Below are 12,883 nucleotides of genomic sequence, written 5' to 3'. Positions count from 1 at the left end.
TCCCGAGGATGGAAAATCCGAGTCGTGATAGAATGCCTTGGACTCCTTGATTTTTAAAAGGAGAGACAGTTGCTCCAAATGTTAACAACATGACTACTCAGTTGAATTCCATTAAAACTCTGACTAGTAGCAACTACAAGAAGTGGAAACAGGATTTTGAAATAGTGTTAGGCCTGACAGACCTGGACTTTGCATTGATTGAACAAAAACCCGCTGAACCCCCAACTACTAGCACTGCTGATGAAAAGGCTAAGTATGAAAAAATGGATGAAGGCTAACATATTGAGTTTTATGATCATGAAGAGATCTATTTCTAATCATCTAAAAGGTGCAATTCAGGATAATGGAAATGCAAAAGATTTCTTGAGTGTCATTGGACAGAAATTCCTAGAATATAATAAAGCTGAGATAGGTAGCTTGATTGATTCCCTGTCTACCATAAAGTATGACCTTGCAGGTAGTGTCCGTGATCATATTATGAAATTGGTTAACATTGCTATCAAACTGAACAATTTAGGTGTAATAATTACCGATGATTTTCTTGTTCACCAATTTCTAAAGTTCCTTCCTGAGCAATTTAACCAACTTAAGATAGCCTATAATTCACAAAAAGATAAATGGAGTGTTGATGAGATTATTACTGTTTGTGTGGTAGAGGAAGGGAGGATCCAACAGGAGAAAGTTGAGGGTATAGTGAACTTTGTTAACTTGTCTAGATTAGCTGATTATCCCTCTTATAAAAGAAAAGGTGGACCCAAATTTCACAAATAGAAACATGGTCAGTCTCATCATCCAGGTGTCACACCTCCTTTTTACTCGCGCCCGCAAGGGGCGTAGAGAGAGTTTTTCCAATTAAAGGACAATCGAACCGGGATTTATTTATTTATTTCAGAGTCGCCACTTGGGAGATTTAGGGTGTCCCAAGTCACCAGCTTAATCCCGAATCGAAGAAAAGAATGACTCTGTATTACAGTCCGCAATCCAGAAGTCCGGATAAGGAATTCTGTTAACCCGGGAGAAGGTGTTAGGCATTCCCGAGTTCCGTGGTTCTGGCACGATCGCTCAACTGTCACATTCGGCTTATTTATCTGATTTTAACAATTATGAGCTTATATGCAAGTTTTAACTCTTTACCAATTTTATTATTATTATTATTATTTTAACAGAGAATTGCAACGTTGTGGAAATGCATCTAGAACCACACCACAATCAATTTACCCGTGATTAGTGACGCATTTCGACTTCGTTGAGATTTGGATTTGGGTCACATAAATGTGCACCCGGGTTTAAGAAGGTAATGTTATTTAAAGCACGCACCTAAAGAGACTAACGCGTGGTTATTTTGGGAAAAAGCCGTGAAGTTCGCTAAGCGGTCGATCCCGAGTTCTAAGTAATTAATACATACATTTGTGAGGGCCCCGCAATCTGTGTGCTTTATTTGGCGAGGCTTATCTCGTTTATTTTAAAAGGATGATCCTAAATTGACTACATTTCTTCTATTAAGTTCGTCTCTAAACACAAAATGAAGGTCCCAACCAATTGTTACTTAACTCTATTGTATAATTTTTAAGGATGGTCTTGTGATCGAGCCCGTTTCCCCAGATTTCATGCGTTATTTGGGCCAAGTTCAGCATTCGACTCACAGAAGCGGATTCGAGTCTGATTTAACATACACAGGCTATTTCCAATTGCTTTACATGATGAAGCCAAACCCGATATATTTCAACTTTTGAGCAAATGGGCTGCCAACAATCATTATCTACCTACTGTTGACAATATTAAAACCTTCATAGCTAGTGAAACTAACAAGTTTAAACAGGCATGTTCAATAGAACAAACTCATGCTATCTTCATCTTACTCCACTTAATCAACTAAACAGCTTGACAATAATGGGCATGCTTAACTATTCAGGAAAAAGCACAGTTAACTTGGAAGTTTGGTTTTTTAATTCTATGCTACTAAAGTTGGTATTAAACTACTAAATTTGCAACTAAGAAAGGCAAATTAATGGTCCAATACAGTCCTTATCAGATACAAACTCCACAACCCACATTCTTCATTTGGTTATAAAGATAGACTACACAACTTATCATTTATCTACTAAATTACAGATGCACTAAGTACTCCACTACTCGAGCATTTTCTTTTCACTTTTACATCTCACAGCTACATCACAGTGTGATTCGAAAGTGTACCTGGTAATAGACAATAGAAGAAGAAGAGGAGGATCAACAGCGCAGTAGCAAACAACAACAGCAATACCCAGCAACACAGTAACAGAACAACCCAGTAACAGATTAGAAAGAAAATAACCAGCAGAATTCCAGCAGCACCCAATGAAACAGTAGCAAATAACCAATAGCAAACTCAGGAAAAACCAATTGAAACCCCAGAAATACCAACGAGCAACACCAATGAAACAATAACAGTACTAGTTCTGATATTCAGCAGTAAAAGAAAAGACCTCACTTTTCAGTTTCTTAGCTCTCAAACACTTAACCTTTTAGGATTAAAAACCAGCCTGTTTTTTTCTCAAATTACTGAACTCTTAAATGTTAAAAATCCAGCCTAGACTCTCTGAAAAAAACTGAAAGAAAACTGATCAAAAATACCCAACCCCTAAATCTGTCTTAAATGACTCTATTTATAACCAAAAACAGGCCTGCTATCTCTGCCTTGAAACTATCAGATTCTAACTGTCCACCCCCATTTGAATCCCATTACTTGATATCTTCTTGTTTGAACTTATTTTGTTCCCCACACTTGCATGCCTTGTTCCCTATTGTTTCAATCAAAACTATGGGTTATTATAGTATTCTTATTAACTCTCATACTATCATGTTATGTTCCCCATTGATATTAAACTAATGGTATCTATTATCCACTGAACAGACCCTTAAGTTAATCCACTTGCAGACTTACTAAATCCCAAAATTACCCCCTTAACCCCTGTGTATTACTGCCCTGCCCTAAGCTTCATTGATTTGTTATTAAAACTCTATGAGTTGTAACCCTAACAACTAATTTCTAATTGATCACTAAATTATTACAGCTATAAACCAATTCCCACTATCAAATTCACACAGTGATTCAGAGAAGAAGACTATATCATCTCAAACATGGCATCAATAAAAGGGAATGAGTTGATCATATTGGGAACCAATCCTGATCAACTCAGGCCCAGTGATTGAGCAGGGATTCACTAATACAAGCCAAAATTGAAGCATTATGAATCAAGGAAGGAGGTTCATGCGAACAACTATAAAGAATAGGAGGTCAAACCAAATACAAGGAATGTGCAAACACAACTCTAATTCAAGTACACACAAGATGCAGGATGGTAAACATACTGGTATGAACCAAAGGTTGAACTATTATCATGTTAACATAACATTCAAGCCAAAAATACTAATCGACGACGCTTATTGATTACACAGGCTATAACATTTAGCAGTTAACAACAAACAATCAGAATAAACAGACCAACAAGTGATTCGAGTGGTATTGACAAAGACAAGGAACTTATAAACTAACAAATTACATGGCTAATAGCATAATTCGACCATGAACAGAAGCAGACTCGACCAAATAAAAAGGTCTGATAGGAGAAGAAGAAGAAGCAATGAACAAAAACTGGATTATAACTAAACTAAACACAATTAACCGTAAGAAAAATAGAACAAGAAAGGAGAAAAGGTACCTTAACAAAACAGAAACTAGACGAACCCAGGTCGAACTCTTGACTCGAACTTTTTGAGGTCGAACGGACCTTAATCGAGTGTTCGCAATGGAGAACACTTCGACTAAGGTCGATTAGACGCCCAAATTCCTTTAATTTCGGACAAAACCCAGGTTTGGTCTTCATAGGGGTCTTGGTTCCATTTGGGGTTCGAATGGTTCTAGCAAGATTCGAACCAGGCCAAAGGTATTTTGGGTACGAGGGAGGTCGGGGGGGTCGTGGTGTGAGTTTGGGACTGGTTGGAGTAGGTTTAGGTTTTGCTCGAATCTTCGATTGAAGATTCGAGAAGCTAGAGGCAAACAATTAACGGATTCGTAACGAGGGTGGTCAGATGGCTTAGGGGTGTTAATTTGGTGATCGGCGGCGTTGTTGCCGCCGGGTTTCAGGCGAAGGGAATGAGGGCGGCTAGGGTTTGGGAGGGCGTCTCTGAAGGGTCTGAGAGAGACGATGGGGCGAGGGGGGTTTGGTTTGGGGGCGTGGGGTAAGGGATTAGGATTATATACATGAGGGGGCATTTGATCTTGGCCGTTGGATCAATCACGATCAACGGCCTGGATCATTTTACTAATAGGAAACGACATCGTTTGCTCATGCTGCGAGACTGGGTCGAGCCGGGGTGAAATGGACCGGGTTATGGGGGAAGCCTAGGACCGTTAGATCAAAAGAAACGGATGGTTCAGATTTAATCACCTGAAACGGTGTCGTTTGAACCAATGCTGGGGCTGAACTGGACCGTTTGATCTGTTTGATCAACGGTTCAGATTTGAGACGCCTAAACGACGTCGTTTGAGTCCTCTGAGAGATCAGGGATATTGGTCCGGGTAAATGGGGTGTTTTGGGCCTGATTTTGGGTCCAAAAATGGCCCAGTTCCGAATGTGTTTCTTATTTCACTTGTTTTTCTTTTTCCTTTTTAATTCCTAATTTCCAAAAAATCACACAATTCCTTTTTATTAAATCTAAATAATAATTGACACACAAGATTAAATATTAATAATAAAAAAAAACAAAATCACACAATTGGACAATAAAACGACAAAAATGCAACAAATACATATTTTGTGATTTTCTTTCTTTTAGAAACAAAACATGGTTCAGTTAATTCCTAAGTGCACAATTAAATCCTAAATGTGCATGCAACATATATTTTTATATTTTTAATTAATTAAAACAAGATAAACATTCACAGACAACAATACAAACAATTATCGAAAGATGCCACGCAAATTCTTAAAACTGTACCTAAAGGACATTTGTTTTATTTTTTTGATTTCTTTTGGAGTAGTTTCCGTGAAGCAAAAATCACGTACTCACAGCTGCCCCTCTTTGTTCTAAATTACGAAGGGTTTTCATGCAAAGATAAAGTGAGCGGATACGAGCGATTTTTGCCTGTTGGACTACTCCGTGTGAAGCATTTTTTGAAAGATTTAACCGACCCTTTGCTTCGAAGGTTTCCTACATATCCCTGGCTAAAAGGGAATCATGTTAATGTAGTTCGGGAAGTTTTGGTAGCTGGGGCTACCATGGGACTGCAATTTTGCTGTTACTACTGCTGCATGCTGTTACTACTGCTTTCCAACCTCCTTATTACACCGTGCTGAAAGAAAACAAGAAGCTAGACTAAACTAGGGATTACAACATCTTATCTATCTTCAAAATTGCTCTTGTAGTTTTCCTTCTGATCTCTGCAGCGGAATTTATGCTGGGGATATTTTGTTGTAACCCTCTGTTTTACTAACTTCTGACTTGAAATTGAGTGTAGTCCTCTGTTCTACAGGCGGGCTCCTGACTCCAACTTGACTTAAAAAGATAATACAACCTCCATTTTCCAGGCGGGCTCCTGACTCCAACAGCAATTTAAAGATAATGCAGCCTCCATTCTCCAGGCGGGCTCCTGACTTCAATAGCAACTTAAAATTTAACACCTCCATTCTCCAACCGGGCTCCTGACTCCAACTTGACTTAAAAAGATAATACAACCTCCATTCTCCAGGTGGGCTCCTGACTCCAACAGCAACTCAAAGATAATGCAGCTTCCATTCTCCAGGCGGGCTCCTGACTTCAACAACAACTTAAAATTTAACACTTCCATTCTCTAGGCGGGCTCCTGACTTCAACGACGACTTAAAAATATAACACCTCTATTCTCCAGGCGAGCTCCTGACTTCTACTACAACTTAAAGATATAACGCCTCCATTCTCCAGGCGGGCTCCTGACTTTAACTAATATAACACCTCCATTCTCCAGGCGGGCTCCTGACTTCTACTACAACTTAAAGATATAACACCTCCATTCTCCAGGCAGGCTCCTGACTTTAACTAATATAACACTTCCATTCTCCAGGCGGGCTCCTTACTTTAACTAATATAACACCTCCATTCTCCAGGCGGGCTCCTGACTTCAACAACAACTTAAAATTTAACACCTCCATTCTCCAGGCGGGCTCCTGACTCCAACTTGACTTAAAAAGATAATACAACCTCCATTCTCCAGGTGGGCTCCTGACTCCAACAGCAATTTAAAGATAATGCAGCCTCCATTCTCCAAGTGGGCTCCTGACTTTAACAGCAACTTAAAATTTAACACCTTCATTCTCCAGGCGGGCTCCTAAATCCAACTTGAATTAAAAAGATTATACAGCCTCCATTCTCCAGGCGGGCTCCTGACTCCAATAGCAATTTAAAGATAATGCAGCCTTCATTCTCCAGGCGGGCTCCTGACTTCGACAACAACTTAAAATTTAACACCTCTATTCTCCAGGCGGGCTCTTAACTTCAACGACGACTTAAAAATATAACACCTCTATTCTCCATGCAAGCTCCGGACTTCTACTACAACTTAAAGATATAACACCTCCATTCTCCAGGCGGGCTCCTGACTTTAACTAATATAACACCTCCATTCTCCAAGCGGGCTCCTGACTTCAACTACTATTTAAAAATACATTCTATTCCCGTTGTTCCTTCCTGCCTCCTGAACCATTTTCCTTCTAACTTGAATAATCTTCTTTCATAACTGCTTGCCTCAAAACTGGTGTTTCATTCCTTTGAAAACTGTTGGGGATAACTCCGGTGTTTTATTCAAAAATATGTTATTCTCCTCCTTCAAAGACTACTTCCCTTAAAGCTGGTGTTTTCCTTCCTCTGAAACTACTTCCCTTAAGACTTGTGTTATCTTCCCCCTGACATTGCTTTCTTTAAAACTTGTTTTGCCTTCTCCTGAAAACTACTGGGGATACCGCTTTTCAACAAACTTATGTTAGACTTCCAGAAAATTTTCGAAATAAAAGAAAATTTTCTTCCCCAGTTTGACAATCTTTCTTGTGGCATGTCTTTCCATCATCAACAACATTTCCTGTCCCTGATTCAAATCAAAGAAAATTTTTTAGTTTTAAAATGTGGTGGACGTTCCTGCTGGGGATGGTTTTCCCTTTTTCTTTTTCCCACGCTCTGTGTTTTTTGACCATCTTGAAACTTGGCCGATAACTTTCGACCTTCTTGATGCTTCTATTATTTGCCAACTTCTCACCCGTTGTTTTCCACTTTTACTCCATACTTTCCTCGAGATCTTAGAGCAATCCATCATTTGGTCGTATAATGACGTCTTTCTTGTCCCATCACATTATCTTCGGCCTGTCTTATCCCCATTTACCTTGCCCCATATTGGCGACTGGTAGTTGGCTTTGAAAATCCTTCTTAAAGACAAACTACTATATAAAAAAAATCTTTAACCAAAAGAAATGAAAGATGATGACTTCCAAAGACGAAAATAAAATTCTTTCTGAATAATTGTTTGAAGACAAAAAGGAAAAGGACACATCTGAATGGTATAACTGATCTCAATGATCATGTCGTGCATTTTTGGATTAATCAACCCAGTCTATTTACATCAATCAATCTTTCTGATGGCCTTACTTTGCATTTCAAAAGGTCCCGCAACCCAACTCTTTTGCCGAATCAACATTTGTGTTCTGCTTGATGCTTCGATGGATCATTTCTGTCAACCTTACCTCGTTTTTCCACTTTCAATTCCTTGTCGCCTTATAGTGCCCTTCGAGGGGTTTTCACTAATAAGACTCTCTCATTTCTCTCAACTCCCGTTGCCCTATGGTGCCTGTGAAGGTTTTCACCGATAAGACTCTCTCATTCTATTTCTCTCAACTTTCGTCGCCTTATGGTGCCTGTGAAGGTTTTCACCAATAAGACTCTCTCATTTTATTTCTTTTCAGCTGGGGATTGGGGTTTTACTGATAAGATTCTCTCATTTCCTTTCCTTTATGCTGGGGATTCTCTCATTTCGTTTCTTTTCTTTCTGGGGGACAGATTGTTACTCCAGACTTCCATTTGCCCGACTTGGCACTTCTCGGATACTGATCGGGAGGTCTTTTGGACATCAATATGGGTTTTTGGTGTATGGCTAAAAAATTTAAAATAATTTTGATGGATAAAACATTACAACTCTTGGAATCAACTTTCCTTCCCCAAAATTATAAACACAACTTCTGCCCCAGTTTTTCTTGCTTGGGGGATTTTTGATTCTTATTACACTATGACCGAGCTATGAGGCGCCTATGTATCCTTTTTTGAGGAATCAGGTCAAACGTAGTTCCCAATTCCTTTGTTTTTCTTGTTACTTTTCTTTTGTCTTTATTATCATTATTTTTCTTTTCTCCCTTTTTTCATTTTCATTATTGATTCCAAAAGAGGGGTATGAAAGAATAAATAAAGCTCAAAAGGGGAAGCAAAGGTTGAAGTGTTTGGATAGAAGAACAGATTGACTCCGTCATTTCATTCTCCGATATCATGCCAAATGCAAACAAACAACAATTACAATTAAAAGAAATCATACATAATATCTCTTAACTGCGTCAGAATTGATGGCCATGTCGATTCATTTTTCTTCGATATCTGTTAAACATAAAGCACCATTAGACAACACTCTGGTTACAGTGAATGGCCCTTGCCAATTCGGGGGAACTTGCCTTTTGCCTCAGCCTGATGTGGAAGGATGTGTTTCAGCACTTGCTGACCCACTTCAAACTTCCGGGGACGCACCATTTTGTTGTATGCTCTTGCCATTCTCTTTTGATATAACTGACCATGACACACAGCTGCCAATCGTTTTTCATCAATCAAGTTCAACTGCTCCAGACAAGTTTTGACCCACTCATCATCATCAATCTCGGCTTCAGTGACAATCCGAAGGGACGGGATTTCAACTTCCGCAGGTATTACGGCTTCAGTTCCATATACCAACAAATAAGGAGTTGCCCCTACTGAATTATGGACAGTAGTGCGATAACCCAGCAACGCAAATGGTAATTTTTCGTGCCATTGCATCGAACCTTCTACCATTTTCCGAAGTATCTTCTTTATGTTTTTGTTGGCTGCCTCAACTGCTCCATTCGCCTTGGGACGATATGGGGTAGAATTGCGGTGTGTAATCTTAAACTGTTGGCATACCTCTTCCATCAATTTACTGTTAAGATTAGCACCGTTATATGTGATGATCATCTTCGGGATCCCAAATCGACAGATGATATTTGAGTGAACAAAATCGACCACTACTTTCTTGGTCACAGACTTGAAAGTTTTGGCCTCAACCCATTTGGTGAAATAATCAATGGCTACCAGAATGAACCTATGCCCGTTAGATGCTGCTGGCTCAATTGGTCCAATGATATCCATTCCCCAAGCGACGAAGGGCCATGGAGCTGACATTGTGTGTAATTCCGATGGCGGAGAATGAATCAAATCTCCGTGTATCTGGCACTGATGACATTTGCGCACAAAACTAATACAATCTCGCTCCATGGTGAGCCAATAATATCTCGCACGGAGAATTTTCTTTGCCAACACATATCCGCTCATATGTGGTCTGCAGACTCCTGAATGTACTTTGGACATGATAGACATAGCTTGTCTAACATCTATGCATCTTAACAACCCCATGTCTGGTGTTCTTTTATACAGAACTCTTCCGCTCAAGAAAAATCCACTTGCCAACCGTCGAATTGTTCTCTTTTGATCCCCGTGGCTTGCACTGGGTATATCCTCATTCTGATGTATTCCTTGATATCGTGGAACCATGGTTCGCCATCCAGTTCTTCTTCAATCATATTACAATAAGCATGCTGATCTCGGACTTGAATATGCAAAGGATCGACATAAGCTTTGTCCGGATGGTGCAGCATTGATGCTAGGGTAGCCAAAGCATCGGCGACCTCATTATGGACCCTTGGAATATGCATGAACTACACTGATCTAAACCATTGACAAAGATCATGCAAGCATTGTCGGTATGGTATGAGCTTCAGATCTCGCATTTCCCATTCTCCTTGAATTTGATGTACAAGAAGGTCTGAGCCTCCCAAGACCAAGACTTCCTGGATATCCATGTCCGTAGCTAACCTTAAACCCAAAATGCATGCTTCGTACTCATCCATATTGTTGATACAATAAAAACAAAGTCGAGCCGTAACAGGATAGTGATGCCCTGTTTCAGAAAAAAGCAAGGTTCCTATTCCGACTCCTTTCATGTTAGCAGCCCCATCAAAGAAAAGTTTCCAGCTTGGTTTTTCGGCCTGTTCTAGTTCATCAATATGCATCACCTCTTCATCAGGAAAATAAGTCCTCAGTGGCTCATACTCTTCATCGACCGGGTTGTCGGCCAAATGTTCGGCCAATGCTTTGGCTTTCATCGCAGTCCGAGTCACATAAATTATGTCAAACTCTGTGAGCAAAATCTGCCATTTTGCAAGTCTTCCTGTCAGCATAGGCTTTTGAAAGATATATTTCAATGGATCCAAGAGTGAAATGAGGTAAGTCGTGTAGGATGACAAATAATGTTTCAACTTTTGTGCCACCCAAGTTAGGGCACAACATGTCCTTTCCAGGTGAGTGTACTTAACCTCATAAACCGTGAACTTCTTGCTAAGATAATAGATGGCTTGTTCCTTCCTGCCGGCGACGTCATGCTGCCCCAGTACACAACCAAATGAATTTTACAAGACAGTCATGTAAAGAATCAAAGGTCTCCCTGGTTCTGGCGGAACCAGCACAGGTGGGTTTGTCACGTAACCTTTTATTTTGTCTAACGCTTCTTGACACTAATCAGTCCACTTGATCGCAGCGTTCTTCCTCAACAACTTGAAAATAGGCTCACAAGTTGTCGTGAGCTGAGCAATAAACCTGCTGATGTAGTTCAGGCTTCCTAACAGACTCATCACTTCAGTCTTGTTCCTCGGAGGGGGCAAATCTTGTATGGCTTTGATCTTTGATGGGTCCAACTCGATGTCTCGCCGACTGACTATGAATCCTAACAGCTTTCTGGATGGAACACCAAATGCACACTTGGCGGGGTTAAGCTTGAGGTTGTACCTGCGAAGCCTCTGGAAGAATTTCCTCAAATCCTCGACGTGGTCGGCCTGATGCTTTGATTTTATGATCACATCATCTACGTATACCTCAATCTCCTTGTGTATCATATCATGAAATACAGTAGTCATTGCTCTCATATAAGTTGCCCCAGCATTCTTCAACCCAAATGGCATTGCTCGGTAGCAATAAGTTCCCCACGGCATGATGAAGGCCGTCTTTTCTGCATCTTTTTCATCCATTAGAATCTGATGATACCCGGCATAGCAATCCACAAAAGATCCAATCTCACGCTTGGCACAATTATCAATCAAAATGTGGATATTGGGTAGTGGGAAGTTATCCTTCGGACTTGCTTTGTTGAGATCGCGGTAATCGACGCATACTCTGATCTGGCCGTCCTTCTTCGGTACAGGCACGACATTAGCCAACCAGACAGGATATCGAGTAACCTGAATAACCTTTGCATCCAACTGCTTGGTAACTTCTTTTTTAATCTTCACACTCATATCAGTCTTGAATTTCCTCAACTTTTGCTTGACGGGTGCGAACGCTGGATCAGTGGGCAATTTTTGGACCACTAAATCAGTGCTCAAACCTGGCATGTCGTCATATGACCACGCAAACGGCTTCTGTGTCATTCAAATTGGGTTTGGGTTTTTCTTCGAAGTGAATTAACTACTTACTAATTTCTTCGAAGGCTTCATCCTCATCATCATATTCCGATTAGTAATCATAATCTACTTGTTGAACTATCATTTCGGAATCAGATTGATTTTTAAGACTGGGCTGAGGATTCCTTATGCACGCCATGTCATTAAGACCAGTATAAAGAGAACTGTATAGAAAAAGAAAAGAAGAAAACAAAATTAAAATAAAATAAGGAATGAAGAAGAAACTTTTATTTTATTTTATTGAATTACGGGATAACAAGGTTTCACACTTTGATGAACACAACAAAAATAAAAGGAATCTGGACTACAACCTTGGAATAATCCAGAAAACAGGAAGGAAAATCAGAGCCAACTACCAAGACTCCCTCTGAATGGGAAAAGGATGACTAGTAGTCATCCAATTGTTGATTTTTGCCTTTGGCCCCACAAACTGTACATTCGCCTTGCTGGACCCCTCCCCAACTTCTACCATGTTGATTTCGGTGAATAATCTTTCAAAGCCTTCATTTAAGTCTCCATCTGCACTAATCAATGGCCCTGTAACCTTGGACAGCAATTGCTTTTTGATGCTCGGCCTGACAAAAGATCTGGACAGGCGCGGGATTGGCTTGGGAAGGACCCAGACTCTTTTCTTCAACTTCCGGGCCCATCTCACATCCGCCACTATAGGCTTGAACCCCAGCCCAAAGGTATCCAGATTTTTGGGCAAAGAAACTGGTTGAACAATACCCTGAAGATCAGCCCCTAAACCTTTGCCTGGCACAAACCCGTTTTTCAACATCTTCGAGGCTACCATGACAGTTGCAGATGCTATTTTGGGAAGTGGGATGCTTTCACCCTCGGGAACATTGTCCACTGAAACCGTATCGAAGACCTGGTAAACCCAAGGCCCCTTGTCATCGCCAACCTCTATGAAGGGTATGATGGAATCACTTACAGCGCTTGCATTGTCTTCCCCATGTATTACGATCTCTTGTCTATCCCACTTGAATTTGACCATCTGATGTAATGTAGAAGGCACTGCTTTGGCGGCGTGGATCTAGGGTCGCCCCAACAGAAAATTATATGACACTGCCACGTCCAACACTTGAAAC

At 40.4% G+C, this 12,883-nt stretch overlaps 1 protein-coding gene across 1 annotated transcript; it reads left to right on the top strand.

Moving 5' to 3' along the window:
• Positions 1-297: 297 nt before the first annotated feature.
• Positions 298-771, top strand: LOC138881694 (uncharacterized). The gene has a single exon (XM_070161944.1). It carries the CDS (start codon positions 298-300, stop codon positions 769-771), a length of 474 nt encoding a protein of 157 aa, XP_070018045.1.
• Positions 772-12,883: the final 12,112 nt, after the last annotated feature.

This window comes from Nicotiana sylvestris, chromosome 11 (genome assembly GCF_000393655.2).
Source record: "Nicotiana sylvestris chromosome 11, ASM39365v2, whole genome shotgun sequence".
NCBI classification, from domain to species: Eukaryota; Viridiplantae; Streptophyta; class Magnoliopsida; order Solanales; family Solanaceae; genus Nicotiana; species Nicotiana sylvestris.
Note: the sequence above shows the minus strand (reverse complement) of the source record. Positions and strands in the feature narration are given on the sequence as shown.